The sequence below is a fragment of the Doryrhamphus excisus genome, linkage group LG7 (genome assembly GCF_037039965.1).
Source record: "Doryrhamphus excisus strain RoL-2023G ecotype Guam linkage group LG7, RoL_Dexc_Guam_v1.1, whole genome shotgun sequence".
Lineage (NCBI taxonomy): Eukaryota > Metazoa > Chordata > Actinopteri > Syngnathiformes > Syngnathidae > Doryrhamphus > Doryrhamphus excisus.
The window spans coordinates 13,928,159-13,948,743 of record NC_136363.1 but is presented as its reverse complement, the minus strand read 5'-3'; the positions used below and the strand labels follow the sequence as shown (position 1 = coordinate 13,948,743).

Below are 20,585 nucleotides of genomic sequence, written 5' to 3'. Positions count from 1 at the left end.
TTGGAGAATTGTGGAAGTATAGAGATGGGTCTATAATTAGCGAATATATGTTTATTTCCGATTTTATATATTGGAATGACTTTTGCTATTTTCATTTGATTAGGAAATATGCCTGTTTGAAATGACTGGTTGCAGATATGGGTCAGAGGTGTAGCTATACAATCTACAACTTCTTTTACTAATTGCATATCAATGCCAGTATAGTCAACTGATTCTTTGTTTTTACATGTATTTACCACATCCTCAAGTTCTCTTTCAGTTATTTTCTTGAGGAAGATGGTATTTGGATTTACCTTAATAATATTCTCATCTACATCTTAAGTTGCTGTTGGGTGTACAATTTCTTTTGACAAGTCATGGCCCATATTCACAAAATAGTTGTTAAAGCCATTTCATTAGCTTTGGTTATATGTGGCTGATTCTCTTTAGTAAAGTAATTAGGATAATATAATTTAGTAACTCCTTTTTTAATAATAGTATTAAGCACTTTCCATAAACTCTGTGTGTCATTTTTGTGCTCTTCTAATTGTCTATGATAGTAATCCTTCTTATTGGTTCTCAACATGCTAATTAATTTATTTTTATATTTTTTCTCAGCTTCCTTTGTTCTTGACTGCAGAAACTGTTTGTAAAGTAGGTTTTTCTTTTTACACGCATTTTCCAAACCCCTTGTCATCCAAGGCTTTTCACATTGTATTTTCTTCTTTTTTGTTGTAATGGGACAATGTTTATCATATAATTTGGTAAAAGTTGCCAGAAATTCTTCGTATGCTTTATTAGGGTCATTGTTTGAGTAAATACCTGTCCATCTTTGCTCTTTTAAGTCCTTCTTAAGTGCTTCTATGGATTCAGTTCTATATCTTATTTTGTAAGTATCAGAGTTTGCCTGTGTTTGGGTGTCATATGAACATTGTACTGTTATGAATACAGGTAAATGGTCACTGATGTCATTAAGAAGAAGTCCACTTACTATTTTTTTCTCCATTGCATTGGTAAATTCCTTTTTACCCTCTGATTCCATACCTTTCTTGTTTCTTTGGATATATTATGATTCTTTGTATCAAATACTTGAGTTCACAAACACTACAGCTGCACACTCTGCGATCCATGGAGGTTGAAATGTTAGCGCTGTCCCCGTCATTCATTCTTCTTTATACATTTTCCCAGTCTGTTGTTGAATGGCTATTCAATGATTCTAGAAAATTGCGACATATTAGTGAATGGATGTTTACTTCCAGTTTGATAATTAATACTGCTTTAGCCATTTTCATTTGCTTTGGAAGTATACCAGTGTGAAATGCTAAGTTCTCTCATAAATGACCTTAATTCCCACGTCCATTCCAAGTCAGTCCGTTAACGTTTTTGCAGTATGGCTATTGGCAATCTGGAGGGTTTTTTTGGGCGTCAGCAATGAGGAACATGGCGTTAGGATTTGCGTCTATAGTTTCCTCCGCTATTGCTGTTGACAGGCAAGTTTGGGCTAATATTTAGCAACATGTCAACCACCTGTGTGGCATTTGCATGTATGAGCCGTATAGTCCAGGTTGCTGAGAAACATGCATGGTGTTTGTACTGTACATGCGCTTTAGCTGGTGACCACCACACTATCTCACACAAAGAGCCTGTGAAAGCATGCAGTGAAAGTCTTGTGGAACACAGTAAAAACATCATCGAAGACAAGTCAAATGAAAACATAGGCTTGAAGACCCACCTTGAATGGGAACGGCTCCTCTGACTGGAGATGCTGTGCATCAGACATGTTCAGCGTCCATCTTCTTCAGGATAGAGCCAGCACAGCCGTGACCCGAACGAGGACAAACTGTAGAAAACTAGGCTGCGTATTGGCCACACATTTATTCCTCTCCAAGACCACTACACATAATTCCTAGCCTTGTTATTTCACTTCATGTCTGCTGATGCCTAAAGGTAAGATTTGAGTGCTGTGGTGCGTAGCTGTGGTACCATGGACAACAGGTCTATCTGTATTCATTTTGTTTATTAGAAAAAGTCATCTATGATTGACAGGCTGCTATGTGAACAGTCGGATGGTGGCATCAGCGCCAGACGAAAAGATCCAAGGTTGTGTGGGGTGAAAGGTCACATCTAAAACACCAAGGTCATGAGTGATCACATGACCTTTCAGAACCTTGACTGGAACAATGAGGGGATTCTGCAGCAGGTCACTGAGAGATGACAGGAGGATTTAGAGTGTGCGCATGTGTGTGCATGTGTGTGCGTGTTGAATTACTTGTATACGGTTCCATGGCAGACGATCACTGAGCCATCGTCAGATGCTGAGGCAAATAGCGGGTAAAGTCTGTGGTACGCCACGCTCCTCACTGCCTTCTTGTGATGTCTGCAGACAGGAAGTGACAGCAACAATCAGTACTTCCTGAGAAGTCTGTAAGACTGAGAAGTCTTGTGGTTGCGTACCGTAGCATCTTATAGGGTTTGGTTGAGAGGTCCAGGTCAAACCAGCTCAGTCGGCAGTCGTAACTTGCACAGATCACATGATCACCTGTGAGGAAACACACAGGTGAGATAGAAATCCAGCACCAGCTGTTCCATGATGTTCTCTTCATCTGTCACTTGTCCATCAAAAGTAACTGAAGGATCTGGAAGCAAAACGCAGCTAAGCAAATGATAACGTTTGTCCAACATGAGACCTTCCTGCTGTTTTCTGTTATTTGAGGACATAAAAGTAAAAGCACGTGGGGGGTAGGCGTTCCTCCCCCGCCCCATCCGCACCAATGAATCATGTACGTGTACATGTAAGTAAATCCTTCAACATGCCTGGCTTTGCCAACGTGTGAGAGAGAACTTTCTTGTGGCCAGATTGAGATGAACTAAGAGTGACGTTTATTTGGAAGGTGTTTTCTCTCCTACTAGCTTCTGCTCCTTTCCTGCAGGATGTCTTCCAGCATATATGCAAATGAGTAAATTACATCTCACCTCCAGGATGGACAGCCATGCTGGAGATCCACTTGGAGTTGGCCTGGAGTTTCTTGCTCATCTCTTGCTTGACCAGATTGTAGATGCGGATGGAGCGCTGGGTTGCCACAAAGAAGTACGGTCGGATGGGGTGGAATGATACGCACTGAACCAGGCCTTTGTTGCGTCTGAAGGGGTTCTGGCTCCGTCTTCTGCTGAGCTGGTGGATAAACACCTGCTGATGGCTGGAGTGGTCCGGCATCACGGCCGCTAGGTAGTCACCCTTGGTGTGCCACACCACCTGCTGGACAGGCTGGAGAATGCAAGAGTGATGACTCTGGAAGGAATTTCATACGTCAGCACTTAATAGGATCAGCTTCACACTTTGGGATGTTGGATCTTGAGGCGGATGCCGTGGTTATGCTCCTCCTTTTCTGAGTCCACCCAGGTAACAGGCCCCGCGACATCTGTAGGAACCGCCTCCTGCTGACCGGCAAGGAGACGTTCCGAGGCCGAGACCACCTCTCTGTCCGCTAAGGAGGGAGACAGGATGAACACCAGCGATTCCCTGCAAGTCAGAGATGGGCTGAGTAGATAAAAGACGGGTGGATGTGAAAGACGAGCGCATGGTGCTTGCTTACAGGGCGACAGCCAGCAGACACACAGACGGGTTGGGATTCCAGCACACGGTCTTCACTGCTCTGCCCACCTGGACCACCTTGACACAGCGAGACGAACTGACCTCCCAGAACCGGACAGAACCGTCATCACTCCCTGAAAGACAAATTTGGCTCACTTTGGGCCCCTGCACTACACCTAACCCACACTCCCACATTACCTGAAGCCAGCCACTGTCCTGATGGAGAAACACTGATGGAACGAACCAAACTGCTGTGACCTTCATAAACCTGAACAAGTACATAAACATGTGACTGTAATGTGTGTCTGTGTGTGTGTGTCTGTGTGTGTGTGTGTCTGTCTGTGTGTACCAGGGACTGAGTGGTAGGGAAGGGCTGGAGGTCCTTGGGTTTAGGAAGCTTTGGAATCAGATCTTCTGGATTGACGTTGACCTGCAGAGTAACGATGGCGTAAGCAAGCGTGTTGTTTTAAGGTGATGAAGATGTCTTACCCTCATCTTCCTCTGGCGAGGGCACAGGTAAAGGTCCAGGCAACGCTCAAATCTCTCATGGATGAAACGAGGAAAGGCTGGCACCTGACGGAGGCTGGAGAACTTCCTGGGAACAAAGGGCAACTTCCTGTCTGAAGGATCCTGCTGCTCCCACAGAGCTTGCTGCAGGGAAAGAGAGGATGATGATCATGTGACCTGGCAGCTAACCACACCCGGGTGACATACCTCTTCATCGGTGAACAGGTACTCTGGTGGAGGGTTGTAGGACTCCTGGTGGCCAGGCAGAGGGGTTTTAGGGGCAGGGAGGTGCATTCTGTGTCGGGCCAGGAGAGAAGAGTCTTCATTGCCCCAGAGGTCATAGTAGTGGCCTCTGCTGTCATCCTTCCCCTGGCGGGGCTTGATCCAGCCCATCTTGATGGCATGGACTAGTTTGGAGACCTGTTAGCAGACAGATGGAGTCACACGACAGCTACAGATACAGATACAGATGGTGGAGGAGCAGGAGGAGGAGGAACCTTACTTTCTCCTTCTCAATGAGTGACGGGATGAAGCTGCGTTTGTCTGCTGGTCTGTTGGTCACGGGATGAAGCATCACGTCTTTAGTGAAGAAATCCACCCAAGGCTGAGGAGCACCAGCGCATCTTAGCTTCAACACTTGACAACTACTACACTTCCAGTCGGGGCCGCAGCCACAGCAGAGGACGCCTCACCTGGTACTCATCAAAGCTGACGTCTCCAAACTGTCCTCGCTGCAGCCGCTTCACCAGCTCCACCTGCTCATCTGACAGGATGATGTCACTTCCGGTCTGCTTGTCAGTGACTGTTCTCCTGCACATCAGCTTCACGTCAGCATGCTTTCACGCCGCCTTCAAAGTCCAACATTAACACCTCACCAATAGTCCGGGTTGTCCATCTTCTCCAAGAACTCATCTAGCTCGTCCTTGTTCCTGATTGGCTTATAAATCTTCTTCCCGTCTAAATCATAGCCAATGTGAGGGAAGTCTTTGTACCACTCCATGGGAATGTTCCCCACTGTGTTCCTGATATCCTGCAGGAACCAGCAACAGCAAGTTAGGGTGATCTGCTACTCATAAGTAGCCATCATCCACAATACGTATGTGTTTGTGTTCTAAAGATATAAAAACAGGTCAGAAGCTCCAAGAAGCTTTTCCATCCATGCAATGAGCATGTAGTAACAGGCATATTGATGATAACACGTCATACTTGGAATATCTTAGTACAACCCTTGTGAGGAAAAAGCGGTAGAAAATGAATGAGTGAATGAACTTCCTTCCTGTGTGCATCGATTTCACATAGCAACATAGAAAGGAACTAGCCTCCAAAACCAAAGGTAGCGTTACCTTTGGCCAGTGTGTGCCCAAGCTAGTCGCTAGCCGGCTAGTATCTAGCTGCTGTGGTGTGGCCAGGTGCCACTACGCCAGGAACATGTTTCTTGGGCGTACCAATGTTGATAATAAAGCCAATGTGCTTCGTATGCAGCTCACAAGATGGCTTTTAAAAACGTGCATTCCCAGCTGCCTCCATCATTTTCAGGAGGCACAAAAACACATGTGCAAGTCTCACTTAAGGACTTTAAAGAATGACTGTAATCAACTCGGATTTACTTTGAAACCAAAAAATATAAGAACACGACCCATCATGTTATATGGCGATCCATTCTATGAGATGATTATGAACAGTAAGACAGACGGAGATATCATCCAGGTTATTAATACTATTTGCCAACAGTAACATGAATAAAGTAGGTAAGTATTCAACCATGTCCAAATAAAAATGGACTGACTTCTTCATCTGATGAGTCGTGGTCATATTCCTCTGTTCGTCCACTGTCTCCATCCTTCAAGTTGTCATCCTGCAAGTGGAAATCGTAAGATGCCAGAAAGGTTCTCCAGGATAACGGTGACTGATGAATCCTACCTGTGCTTCATCATCATCATCATCATCATCACTGTCGCTCCCTGAATCCTGGAGGCCGGAGTAGACGCTGTCCTCGCTGTCCGAGTCTCCTCTGTCAGACAGCTTCTCGTTGATGCTGAACATCTAGGACATGACAGTACACAATAGCACCCGGAAGTGGCAGCTGCCATTCACACTGCATCCACTAGGTGGCCCACATGTGGCGGCTTGTTTACATTCTGAGTGACATTTTCATGAAGAAAGCAAGGTGGCGTATGGTTGTAGCTCTACTGAAGCCTTCCAAAGTCATTGGCCTTGTGTAAGACAATATCTGCAACATGCCGAAAAAGCAGGACAAGGTTCATTGGAGCTGGTAAAGCATGGCGGGAACTTGAATGTAATGGCTCATTCTCTTCTCTAGCCAAGTATTAAAGAAGTTAGTTGCGTTTGTTTCGACAATGAATCAAGACAAAAGCTGTGATCCAAGATTTGTCAACTCCATGGAGAAAGACACGTTGCATGTTGAACTTTTACACCCAGCTACTTGAACTAGACTGCTGTGATCCGTTTGTTAAATTGTCTTCTTTGTCTGCCATTTTGTTCCGCTTACCTCCCCCCAAGTCTGCAATACTAATCTCATTGAAAATCACCAGTGGGTCATTGCTTCAGTCACACCACTTCTGACTCAAGACCCGTTGCTGCTGTATTTGGTCAGATAGCCTACACATAGCCCTAAAATAACCGTATTAAAGTAACAGTACTTAGGCTGTGAACATCTCTCTGAAAATTCAAGAGTAGTCATTTACATCTTCAGATGAAAAGGTGTGAAATTTGTCATGTTTATGCCTCACACTAAGCACATAGCTAGCTAGCACAGCAATGTATACAATCAGCATATTCCACCAGTTACCATCATATCCAAGTGATCCATATTGATAAAAGTCTCCTAAACACGTATTTGCCACCATCACCTTTGAATGGTACTTAGAGACGATAGTGTATTAGTATCCTATACAGTACCCAATTCCTTTTTTTGTTTTTTTTTGTCAGGTGTCCACCCCGCTGTACTAGCAAGTGTGGGCAACATTTGGGGATGAGTACCGCCTCAGTACGGATTGGGAGTATGCAGGTGGAACTTTCCTTGCGGGTGGGGCTGCCTCGGGCTATGGATGACGTTTGAGCCGTGCTTGAAACAGGTGTTGTGCACACTGATATCACAGTGATTTTGTATCTCCTCTCCAGACACTAAAGAGGGGGTCGGTTGCATGTGCTTCAGAAGGCAGCGGTTGTGGCTGGAGGGCCCAGCAGAGGTGGATAAAGTTGCTATCCATTCAGGTTTACAGTGAATAATGTGAGAAGACGAAAAATGAATGCATTGTTGTTGATGTATTGTTCAATATGGATGACTCAGATATGATACGAACAATAGATTGGTGAAATATGATGATTGTATACATTGCTGTGATGGATGATGGCTAGCTAGCTGTGCTGGCACATACTACATGACAAATATCACATCCTCATTTTCTTCCCTGGACCTGATCTAAACAGGTAAATGGCTACTGCTGACTTTTGAGATAAACTGTGTAGTAGGCTAGTCCGTGGGTACCCAAGCAACGGGGACCAAAGGCACGTTTTTCCGAATAAAATCTGTTCTAACTCATTAAATTTTTCGACTAGAGAAGTGAAGGAGGTATGAATTTAAATAAGATACAATTCATCCCAGTCTAGACACATTCCAAATTGTTGGAACATTGCTGGATTATTTGCCAACGTTTGAGACCACCGGTAGGCTCGACTAGGACGACTGTGCTTGTCTGAGATGGCTTGCTAGGCTAACGGCTAGCAGGTAGTCCACATTACCCCGTCTCCCTCTTGCTCGACGTCCCGCTTCCTTTTCTCCTTCTTCTTCTTTTGGGTCCTTTCGGGAACTGCGTTCATCTCACCAGAGTCTGCACTTTTCCGCGTGTCCTCCATTTCACGCCACTCGTGGAAAAGGTGCTGTTTTTCTTCTTCGTGGGTTTCTTCTTCTTCTTCTCCTCCTCCTTCTTCTGTCGTTTATTGGCGGTTGGCAAGCAATTGTGGTGTGCATTACCGCCATCTTCTGCCAAGGAGTGTGGCTGAAGAGCCTAAAAAACACCATAGTCAACATTTATTCATTCATTCATTTTCTACCGCTTAACCTCACGAGGGTCGCGGAGGTGCTGGAGCCTATCCCAGCTATCCCAACCATTCACACTCACATTCATACCTATAGACAATTTGGAGTGGCCAATTAACCTAGCATGTGTTTGGAATGTGGGAGGAAACCGGAGTACCTGGAGAAAACCCACACATGCACAGGGAGAACATGCAAACTCCACACAGAGATGACCGAGGGTGGGATTGAACTCGGGTCTCCTAGCTGTGAGATCTGCGAGCTCACCACTCCATCGCCGTGCAGCTCCAAAGTCAACATTAGTAATCCAAAATAAATTCAAATAACAATGATATGATATTCATGCTAGCAATTGCAAAAGCAAATCCCTTCATCTAAAGCTGTTTTCCTGAAGAACTTTGTATTTCCCTAAAGCCTACATGATTGGACTCTAGCCCCAGAATATCCCCAACTCTCAATCTACTACTTTGTTTTCTTTTTTTCTCTTTCATGTTTATATTAACTACAAAGAAGGAATATATGCTCTGCATTCCCTATTTCATGACAATATTCCCACAGACCTGTCCTGTGTTTTCCTATCTACGTACATATCTTACACTATTTTAGGGAGCTGCTTGGATGTCCGTGCCATAATATATTTTTCTTTCCTATTTCTGCTACTTTCCTTTACTGCTCCATATCTTTCTACTTTTGGTTCTCTATACCACTTATCTAGACACTTTTTTCTTCATTTCATTCTTCAGTATACTTTTCATTTCTTCTTCTCTTCTACAATTGATTTCCTTATGTATTTCTGCTTCAACTGTTGCATATTTTGCATATCTTTTCTGCTCTTCCATTCCCTATAATGCCTCCACCATCAACAAATACATTTAACACTAACCCTAGCTTGTTGAATAATACGTAAGACATAAACACCAACCCTAGCTTGTTGAATAATACATAAGACATAAACACTAACCCTAGCTGGCTGAATAATACGTAAGACATAAACACTAACCCTAGCTTGTTGAATAATACGTAAGACATAAACACCAACCCTAGTTTGTTGAATAATACGTAAGACATAAACACTAAACCTAGCTTGTTGACTAATACGTAAGACATAAACACTAAACCTAGCTTGTTGACTAATACGTAAGACATAAACACTAACCCTAGCTTGTTGAATAATGCGTAAGACATAAACACTAACCCTAGCTTGTTGAATAATACATAAGACATAAACACTAACCCTAGCTTGTTGAATAATACATAAGACATAAACACTAAACCTAGCTTGTTGACTAATACGTAAGACATAAACACTAAACCTAACTTGTTGACTAATACGTAAGACATAAACACTAACCCTAGCTTGTTGAATAATACATAAGACATTAACACTAACCCTAGCTTGTTGAATAATACATAAGACATTAACACTAACCCTATCTTGTTGAATAATACATAAGACATTAACACTAACCCTAGCTTGTTGAATAATACATAAGACATAAACACTAACCCTAGCTTGTTGACTAATACGTAAGACATAAACACTAACCCTAGCTTGTTGACTAATACGTAAGACATAAACACTAACCCTAGCTTGTTGAATAATGCGTAAGACATAAACACTAACCCTAGCTTGTTGAATAATACATAAGACATAAACACTAACCCTAGCTGGCTGAATAATACGTAAGACATAAACACTAACCCTAGCTTGTTGAATAATACGTAAGACATAAACACCAACCCTAGTTTGTTGAATAATACGTAAGACATAAACACTAAACCTAGCTTGTTGACTAATACGTAAGACATAAACACTAAACCTAGCTTGTTGACTAATACGTAAGACATAAACACTAACCCTAGCTTGTTGAATAATGCGTAAGACATAAACACTAACCCTAGCTTGTTGAATAATACATAAGACATAAACACTAACCCTAGCTTGTTGAATAATACATAAGACATAAACACTAAACCTAGCTTGTTGACTAATACGTAAGACATAAACACTAAACCTAACTTGTTGACTAATACGTAAGACATAAACACTAACCCTAGCTTGTTGAATAATACATAAGACATTAACACTAACCCTAGCTTGTTGAATAATACATAAGACATTAACACTAACCCTATCTTGTCGAATAATACATAAGACATTAACACTAACCCTAGCTTGTTGAATAATACATAAGACATAAACACTAACCCTAGCTTGTTGACTAATACGTAAGACATAAACACTAACCCTAGCTTGTTGACTAATACGTAAGACATAAACACTAACCCTAGCTTGTTGAATAATGCGTAAGACATAAACACTAACCCTAGCTTGTTGAATAATACATAAGACATAAACACTAACCCTAGCTTGTTGAATAATACATAAGACATAAACACTAAACCTAGCTTGTTGACTAATACGTAAGACATAAACACTAAACCTAACTTGTTGACTAATACGTAAGACATAAACACTAACCCTAGCTTGTTGAATAATACATAAGACATTAACACTAACCCTAGCTTGTTGAATAATACATAAGACATTAACACTAACCCTATCTTGTTGAATAATACATAAGACATTAACACTAACCCTAGCTTGTTGAATAATACATAAGACATAAACACTAACCCTAGCTTGTTGACTAATACGTAAGACATAAACACTAACCCTAGCTTGTTGACTAATACGTAAGACATAAACACTAACCCTAGCTTGTTGAATAATGCGTAAGACATAAACACTAACCCTAGCTTGTTGAATAATACATAAGACATAAACACTAACCCTAGCTTGTTGAATAATACATAAGACATAAACACTAAACCTAGCTTGTTGACTAATACGTAAGACATAAACACTAAACCTAACTTGTTGACTAATACGTAAGACATAAACACTAACCCTAGCTTGTTGAATAATACATAAGACATTAACACTAACCCTAGCTTGTTGAATAATACATAAGACATTAACACTAACCCTATCTTGTTGAATAATACATAAGACATTAACACTAACCCTAGCTTGTTGAATAATACATAAGACATAAACACTAACCCTAGCTTGTTGACTAATACGTAAGACATAAACACTAACCCTAGCTTGTTGAATAATACATAAGACATTAACACTAACCCTAGCTTGTTGAATAATACATAAGACATTAACACTAACCCTAGCTTGTTGAATAATACATAACACATAAACACTAACTCTAGCTTGTTGAATAATACATAAGCCTTAATGGATGAACTATGCTGGCTGGACTCTTCTTGTTCTTCTTGCTCTTCTTCTTGTTTTTCATCATCATCTTCTTCTTCTTTTTCTTGTTGTTCTTGTTATTCTTCTCCTTCTTGTTCTTGTTCTTCTTCTTGGTCTTGTTCTTCTTCTTGTTCGTGTGGGACGAGTGTGAGTGGAAGAGCAGAGAGAAAGCGAGAGTTTTGGCTTCGTTTTTCCGTTTTATGTACTTTTCTTCTCACGTTTTCTCGGTGGTGGCTTTTGTAGGTGTTGGTGCTTGTCTTGGTGGTTTTTGGGTTTAATTGGTGGGGTTTTTTGCGTGGTTTTTTGTGGGTTTTTTTGCGGGCTTGTAGCCGGCTGGGGCACTGTTGCGAGAGCCGTAATGGTGACCGACAGCCTCGCCAAGCTGTCGCGGAAGCATGCGGTCAAAGTGGGCGCCGGCTCCCTGTGCAGCATGGAGGAGGTAGTGCTGGCCGTGGGGGAGATAGTTGGCTATAGGGCTATTAAATCCGCCGCCCGTATGAATAAGGCGGTGCTGCTGTTTTTGGACAAAGTGGAGCAAGTGAACAGGCTTGTGGAGACGGGATCACTGTTAACGGGCTGTTTGAGCCGGTGCTGCCGCTCACGCAGCCCGCAACAAAAATCATGTTGTCTAACGTGCCTCCATTCATCAGCGACGAGTTTCCAACCAATGAGCTCTCTCGTCATGGGAAAGTGCTCTCCCCGATGAAGAAAGTTCTGTCTGGGTGTGAATCGCCATTACTGAAGCACGTTGTGTCTCACCGCAGACAGGTATTCATGATGCTTAACAACAGAGCGGAGGAGTTCGACTATCGTTTCATTGTGCGGGTGGACAGTTTGATTATCAACTTTTTGCCACGTCCTTTGTACTAAAATGTTTTGGCTGTGGTGAGGAAGGGCACATTATTAGAGCTTGCCCGAACCGCTCCAACCCGGCCGAGCCTGCCTTGGCAGATTTGTGGCCAGCGGACTCGAGGGGGGCACGTCCCCATGGCCAGGCAGAGGACGCCCGTCGCTGCACAGCGGAGGGAGCGGCGAATGAGCGTCTGGAAGAGCAGAGTGAGCACCGTGAGCACACTGAGTTGGCTGGTGATGGGGTTAGTGACAGAGGTGTAGAGGAGATTGTGGTAGAGGGAGCAAGACAGGTGGGTGAGCCAGGAGGCTTAGTGGATGACGCTCGGAAGCTTAGTGAGACAGGTCAAATTGTGGATGAGACAGAAGAGGTGGTGGGGGCGACAGGTGAGTCTAGTGAGGTAGTGGGGACGACAGGCGAGGTGGTGGAGATGACAGATGAGCTAGGTGAGGTGGCGGAGGTAACAGGTGAGGCGGGTGAGGTGGTAGAGGAGACAGGTGAGTTAGGCGAGGTGGTGGGCGACAGGAGGGAGACAGGTTTAGGTGAGGCAGGTGAGAGAGCAGGCAGGCAGTAGGAGGGTGTTGCCGCTGTTCAGGCCGGGGTTATAGACCCCGGGGTGTGTGAGAGTGTGTCTGGGAGTGTGTCTGTGTGTGTCTATGTCTGCTCCCGCGAAGCGACGCAGCAAACGCAAAAACGTGTTGACTGCAGTGGTGGAGGGCTGTAAAACGGGGCGGCTGGAGGCCCTGCCAGCCACCACTGCAGACAGCGACAGTGAAGCATACATGTCTGACTGCAGTGACGTGTCGAACATCACCACTGCCAGTCAGGAAAGCAAGTATTAACCTGAGAAAATGTTTCAGCGTTTTCTACAGCAGACAAAAGGATTCAAAGGTCTAAACATTGAAAAATATTTCCCAGACAAGCTGCTGTTTTTGAAGTCAGCAAAGCACATTGTGAAAAAAAAACCATCTGATCGGTCCAATCAGGAGATTTTTAGGCTAAAAAAACAAATGGTAAAGGTTAGAAAGGAACTTGATTTTTAACCATCATGGACAGTTTGCTTTTATGTTTCCTTTTTTATTGCGAGTGTTTTTAACTTCCCCTTCGACATGAAGTCTTTTAGAGTGGGGACGTTGAATGTCAATGGCGCCAGGCTGGCAGAAAAAAGGGCTTTGGTGTTTGACACAGCAAGGAGGAAGAACATAGATGTACTCTTCTTGCAGGAAACGCACAGCGACAGGCTGAAGGAGTTGGACTGGGACAGAGAGTGGGAAGGACAAGTGGTTCTCAGCCACAAAACCACTGCGATATGCACCGATATGCACACCGGTCAGTGGGCCGGCGGTCTCCCGGTCCTTCCCCAGAATCTCTGCTGGGAGAGAGATGGTTTTAAATATCTAGGGGTCTATTTAGGCAATGAAGGCATCGAGAACAGAAATTGGGAGGACATCCTGGCAAAAGGTCACGTCCTTGTGGCTAACAATCTTGTGGCCTCGCTGCTATGCCACAGGTTGGCATGCCTGGAGCCGCCACCAGGACTGCTAAACCAGCTCCAGGTGAAGCTGGTGGAGTTTTTTTGGGACAAAAAACACTGGGTCCCACAGTGGGTCTTATCACTGCCGAGAGAGGAGGGGGGGCAGGGCCTCATCCACTTGGCCAGCAGAACCGCAACCTTCAGATTACAGTTTATCCAAAGGTTTTTAACAGGTCTGGCGGATCTGGTGTGGAGAGAAGTGGCCAGCTGCATGTTCAGACGTGTGAGTAACCTGGGACTGGACTCTGTTTCTACTCGATTCCAAAGTGCTCAAGTCATGGGCCTTTTTTAAGAAAAGGTCAGGCAAAAGCCCTTCCTCTCTGTTTTGGCTTCTAAACGAGCCGGTCTTTTACGGTGCCAGACTGAACATGTCCCCCGAGGCCATGCCAGGCATGGAGGCAGCGCTGCTTCGCTCCAGGACTCTCCTGCTGAAGCAGGTGATCGACGCAGCCGGGCAGACGCTGACAGATGCCGGGGCGCTGGGGTTGTTGCTGGAGATCCGGTCCATCAGGGCAGTTCAGAGAGCTCTGGAGCTGTGGAGGAAGAAGCTGACCGCTGCAGAGAAGCTTCTCCTGGCCAGATACCGTCTGGCGCTGCAGCGTCCGATGCAGACTGAGGCTCGAGTTTGGTTTTTATAAATTGTCAAATGACCTGCCAACTTTTATCGATACATGGTGTTTTAATGATGCTTTGTGCACCATAGTTGTCAGCATTTTACACTTTTCTGATCTTGTAAACAATTAATTTATTCATTTTACATTAATTTATTAATTAATGAAATTTATTTGTAAAAAAAAAATATTTATTTATAAATATTTTTGTTGTTCTTGTTCTTGGGAAGAATAAAATTCCAACTGCAATTAAAGAGAGTCACAAATTCTCTGATGTATATGGACTTTAAATCTTTAAGTAGTTTAAATCTTAAGAAATATGAATTGTTTCCAATCCATGAATGTAACAAAGACATTTTCAACATGCGTACCTGGGAAGTCAGAGCTGAAATATTTAGGAACGACTTTATCCAAAGACCAACTTTACTCCCAACTAGCAGAGAGATCAATAGTATTTATTTACGTACTTGGCAATTCGAGTGGTTAGCGCGCCGACCTCACAGCTAGGAGACCAGAGTTCGATTCCACCCTCGGCCATCTCTGTGTGGAGTTTGCATGTTTCTCTGGGTACTCCGGTTTCCTCCCCCATTCCAAAAACATGCTAGTTAATTGGCCACTCCAAATTGTCCATAGGTATGAATGTGGATGGGAATGGTTGTTTGTTTATATGCGCCCTCGGATTGGCTGGCCACCAGTCCAGGGCTCCAGCACCCCCTCGACCCTCGTGAGGATAAACAGTAGAAAATGAATGAATGAATGAATGAAAACCCATGACATCAAAAAGGGCAATATGGTTAAAGAATATAAAGAAAGAGGACTTTTTAAACGCTACCCTGAAATTGAATTGGCTGAATTGGTGGATAAAAAATTGTGATTCCTTTTGGTTTAGCATCCCCAAAAAGTTGTTCAGTGAATGAGGAAAATTGGAATTCCTGCTGGGATGTGATTTTCATATTCAGAAGCTCCCTGTCACTTTATCTAACTTTCGGGAGCAGATCTTATCGTATTGGAAGATGGTACACACACACAACTTTTCACCTCACAGGATTCCAATCTGGAATACCAGATTCATCTTACCCAGAAACAGATCATTATATTATGATGACTGGATGAAGAACAACATGGTGTGTTTCAGATCTTAAGAGTGAACTCAACTTTCAACAACTCGTCAGCAATGTCACTTCCAGCCACCAATATCAAAATGAAAACATTTACTCAAAGCCTGACCAGAACCATGTTTATGTTTGGTCACAAACAGCTTTCATCACCGTGTCTCGATATCTCGATACCACCAGCTCAGGTCCTTCAATGTCTGCAGAACCATGCTGCAGATGTTTTATCACTCCATGGTGGCCAGAGGCATTTTCTATGCTGCAGTGTGCTGTGGCAGCAGGCTGAAGGCAGCCGACGCAAAGAGACTCACTCAACAGGCTCATCAGGAGAGTTGGCTCGGTCCCGGGAGTGGAGCTGGAGTAGTTGGTGGAGGTGTCAGAGAGGAGGATGCTGAGGAAGCTCTCACCCCCTGCACGCCCCCCTGGAGTCCTACCAGAACACCTTCAGCCAGAGACTGAGACCACCGAGGTGCACCACAGAACGCCACAGGAGGTCTTTCCTACCTGTGGCCATTGGACTGTATAACCCCTCCCCCTTCTGCAGGAATCATAACTCAAGCATAACTTCTGATATTACATCTCACCATGATGCACTATGTGGATGTCCATCTGCAATATAGTGTACAATTAATAGGCTTTGCTTATGTTCATATAAGCTTGACTATTTTCAATCACATAACCTATTTTTATTATGTCAACTTCTACTACCATATCATATCATATGATATCATAGTCTGTTGTTATTTAAGGTGCAATACCATTATTATAATTAGCATGTGCTATACTTTACTTATCAGGTGCAAGCTTTGATCGTATATTTAAGGTCATGCTTCCGCTGCAATTTCCTGAACACTTGCACTGTATACTGGTTGTATTTTGTACTTTTGCTGCTGTAATCTATAGTGTATTATCAATGTAGTGTACTCTGGCACAAAACCTCTTGTCTCTCTGTCTGTCCCTATCTACCGTGACTCTGACCCTGCTAACTTGCGATTAGCGTAACTGCTAAAGTGTGGCGAGGACTTGTTCGCGAGGGACCAAGAGACCTGTAGTGACACCAGAAGGATGTGGAAGCGCGGGGAAGACCCGCTCGATTACACATCCTCTCACTGGGAGAGGCCCTTCTCCAGTAATGGGAAAATTGAACTGCTGCTGCTCACTGGAGCTGACGGCGAAAGTTTGTCCTGTTGGCCAATATGAAGTGGCTGTGAGGGCGCTAGTGGCCGGTACTGGCAGCGATTACGATGATGAACTAGCCTGTAATCTCCCTACAAGACTATCCAAAGCTGCTTTCCAGCTGTGGGACATTTACCTGCTGCTGTTGTAGGAATTGGCCAACTTCACTTTAGGCCTCGTCCAAGTGGGTGTCGAGTTGGAGGAAGGATAACCACATGAGTCCACACTGTCCACATTGCATACATGAGTATGCAGCTCAAGAGATTTATTCCTGACAGACAAACCTAATACAACGGAGCTCCGGGCTTAATGTCTTTCCCTGTAGGCCTATCGAGAGATTGGTCTTAATACAGAGCCAGACAAAAAGAGCACAGCCAATGGGTGAAGATAGCGCCCTTCCATGGCAGGCAGATGTGGACCAATCTGTGAAGGGACAGTAACGTGAGGAGATCCCGGCGCTGGTGGTGCCGGCCTATCTGTGGCGTGTCCTTCACCCCAGGTGTCTAGAGATTTGATGCTTGTGTGCTCTTTTGATGTGTCTATGCCATGGTGACTCAAATGTGTGGGTGTATTAAGCTGCTGCAAATCACACAAAGCACTATGTGTGGGTGTAACTGCCTTTTAAATTTAGATAACGGCTAGTCAAGTAAACTATTCATTACTGTAACAAGGATAAAATATAAGTCCCTTCATTCCTTCACTGTCCAGGCATTATCCTGCCATACAGGCGAAGTTGCAAGAAGCCTTTCAGCCGAGACAATTCCTGGACAATTTCAGAACTAACCTAGCTGCGTGACGCTGGGCCCCGGGGCAAAGTCTGGATGTGTATACGGCTGATATGGAAGCTAGTGGATGAGGCCTTCCCAGAGAGGAAGAAACATTTTGGAGATTCCTAGCTGGACTTGACCCCTGCCTCAAATCCAAATGTCAGGAGCAGGCAGCTACTGACTAGGCTGAAGCCTTGATCATTGCAGGCCGCTGTGATATAGCCCAAGAGACTTTGAGAAGTGGTTACCCCTGTTTCCCTGTCAGCCTACCTGCCGGTAGCTGTGCAACCACTCAGGTGAAGAGGCTCGCTGGCAGTGCACCATAGAGGCGCTTGCAGAAGATATGAAGGAAATGGGGAAGACTGAGAATGAACGGCTGAAGTATCATGAGCAGAGCAGCGAAGTCTCCTCCCCCAGGCCTGGGCAATGTTGATGCCGGTGTGGGGGCCGGGGTTGCCAGTCCCTACAGCGCTGGTCTGAGCTGTGAGGACGTTCGCCCACTCCAGGATGGCGGCCTCGACGTGAGGACCAATTTATTGGACTAGATCGCTGCTCTCCATCTCCTTTTCAAGAGGGACGGAGTCAAATACCGAGCAAGACAACCAACTTTGACAGCAACGCAACAAGATGACAAGGCTGCCAAGATCCCGCCAACAAGCCGGGAAACAGGATGTAGCTGGCGTTGTGGCCCAGACCTTCTAAGGAGGTAACCTCCTCCCCTTCCCATAGTCATGTTGCTGCATGTTCCCCGCCCACCGAGCAACGCTCCTCATATCTTAATATTCTGGTTCACCTGAATCATTTATTAGTGCCGACTTACGCCAGTCTGTTCCAGCTCTGCACCAGCGCCCCCAAAGCACAAATAGTATTATTGCAGCTAGGGCCGTAAATGGACAGTTACTGGACACACTAGGGACTGTTGTGGCTACATTATGCTTAGGTAATCAGGTAGTCCGGCCCGGTTGACCACCTCCCTGAGTTTATCGGTTATATTGAACCGAACCCCCAGAGTAAGAGTGAGTGTGTCGTCTCCCCCACCCTTAATGTGGTAGAAAATGGCACTACTATGGCTCGACTGCTGAACCCCACCAACCAAGCCCTGACACTGAGGGAGGGCACCCATCTCGGGGAGTTCTTTTCTGTGAATGAGGGGGACCTGGTGACACCTCCAGCTCCCACTACTGGGTGTCCCCCATGGCCGCAGCGGAAATGTTGCGGGTGTCCCTGTTAATGCTTTGCAACTGGGACACTTGAGGGTCTTGCTAGACAAATATAGCAACGTCTTTAACGCCTCTAAAGCAGTAACCGGTAAATGCACCCTTGTCAAACATTGCATCAACACAGGTGATCACCCACCTTTGAGACAGCGAGCCTACCAGACTTCTCCTGAAAAGAGGAAGGAGATGGACAGACAAGTGGCTACATTGCTGGATGATGGAGTAATGGTGGAGAGCTGCAGCCCAAGGGCCTCCCCTGTCGTTTTGGTAAAGACAAAGAATGGGGAGTGGAGGTTCTGCATTGATTATAGACGTCTGAACAGCATCACAGTGAGGGACTGCCATCCCCTTCCCCGCATGGATGATACCCTGGACACGCTGGCAGGGTCCTGTTGGTTTGGTACCCTGGATTTTTCAGATGGATATTGGCAGATGGAGGTCGCCGAGGAAGACCATCAGAAGGCAGCTTTCTGCCACAAGCCCAAGTAATGTTGGCCGGGTGTTGTTGGCGTGATGCTGTAATCTCGTGAGAGCCTACATGGCGTGTGCAAGGCAGACAAGCGGAACATAGCACTCCGAAACAATCCAAACTATTTAAACATCCGCACATTTCTGGATAAAAACCAACATAACACATCTTGGGGGGTTGGCCTTGGCTTCGCCCGCACCCGTGGGGCCGGTGTTCCCTGGCGGTGGGAGCTTGGCCTGGCTGCGCAGGGCAGGGTTTACTGGGTGGTAGGAGGCAGTCCCTCTCCTTTTGTACACTGTCAGTGACAATTACACATTCACACACTCACACATATACCTGTTTCATTTCACTGACACCATCTCCATTGTGACCCTAAGCCATCATTGACATTTAACTGATGCAGTCCTGTTTATTACTGTTGTTCATGGGAATTGTTGTTGCTGCTGTTTTTGTCGCTCTCTCTCTGTACTGTCCCTTTAACTGGGTGATGCAGTACAAGTGGAGGCCGTGCCACACAAACGCTGATGCCCTCTCAAGGCGCCAGGACGGGGACACCCACGGTACCCCTGTTCAAATTAATATTGTTGACACTCCCTCCACCATCGGTGACAGGTCCCTGCTAAGTTTGCTTCCTGATGATCCTGGGACCAGGGGGGTAGCCCCTGCATGTTCTTTTAACTGACACAGAAGCCTTGATCCTACGGCAGCAGGAAGAGCCCGACATTGGTGTTGTGTTGAACTGGATCGAGGCTGGGAGCTCCCGTCCACCTTGGGGGCAGCTGAGAGGTGGCTCCCGGTGGCTCCAGGAAGCTTTGGACTGAGTTCCCAAGGTTGTCATTGGTGAATTAATTTTATACCAAATGGGGAACTCCTCACCTCAACATCAGGTGATCGTCCCTGCAACACTGGTTCCTGAAATTCTGTCTCATCTTCATGTGGGGTCACTTTCAGCACATTTGTCAGCAGAGTGTGGGAGCTGGCTAGGGAACGTTGTAACTGGCCTTCTACGCCCAGGAAAATTCACCAGTGGTGCGAACCATGTGTGCTGTGTCAGACTCGCAAAGCCCCAGTACCGAAACACCGTGCTCCCATGGGGGGGATTACATTTGAAAGAGTTGCAATGCACATTTTAGAGCTTCCAGTGACATCTAAAGGAAGTAGATACGTTCTTGTAATTGAGGATTATTTTTCCAAGTTTGTCAACTTGCATCCTCTCCCTAATCAAACTGCTCAGTCTGCTGCTCAGTGTGTGTTTGAGGATTATGTGTTAGCACATGGCATCCCAGAGATGGTACATCGCGATCAGAGCAGACAGTCTGAAGCGGAAATTGCACAAAGACTGTGTGGACTACTACACATTAAGAAAACTTGGACTACACCATATAATCCCAAGCCCGCCGGTATGGTTGAGCGCTTCAACCGTACTCTGATTGACCAGCAGGC

General features: G+C 45.1%; 1 protein-coding gene across 1 annotated transcript; it reads right to left on the bottom strand.

Annotated features, from left to right (window-relative positions):
- Nucleotides 1-1,981: 1,981 nt before the first annotated feature.
- bop1 (BOP1 ribosomal biogenesis factor) lies at nt 1,982-8,033 on the bottom strand. The gene is made up of 16 exons (XM_058047414.2): nt 7,841-8,033; nt 5,999-6,121; nt 5,865-5,933; nt 4,954-5,108; nt 4,771-4,888; nt 4,581-4,682; nt 4,286-4,498; nt 4,061-4,222; nt 3,921-4,001; nt 3,770-3,839; nt 3,573-3,705; nt 3,316-3,499; nt 2,953-3,244; nt 2,434-2,518; nt 2,249-2,356; nt 1,982-2,183 (listed from the first exon to the last, which is right to left on the bottom strand). The coding sequence occupies exons 1-16, from the start codon at nt 7,952-7,954 to the stop codon at nt 2,030-2,032; spliced, it is 2,163 nt and encodes a 720-aa protein (XP_057903397.2). The 5' UTR covers nt 7,955-8,033; the 3' UTR covers nt 1,982-2,029.
- Between the last annotated feature and the right edge of the window lie 12,552 nt (nt 8,034-20,585).

Excerpts from the sequence above, each read along its gene's own strand:
- bop1 (XM_058047414.2), bottom strand. The coding sequence starts at position 7,954 with ATGGAGGACACGCGGAAAAGTGCAGACTCTGGTGAGATGAACGCAGTT. Across the intron at positions 3,245-3,315 it reads TCAAGATCCAACATCCCAAA|CCTGTCCAGCAGGTGGTGTG; the intron begins GTGTGAAGCTGA and ends TGCATTCTCCAG. Across the intron at positions 2,184-2,248 it reads TGCCATGGAACCGTATACAA|TGACCTGCTGCAGAATCCCC; the intron begins GTAATTCAACAC and ends GTCATCTCTCAG.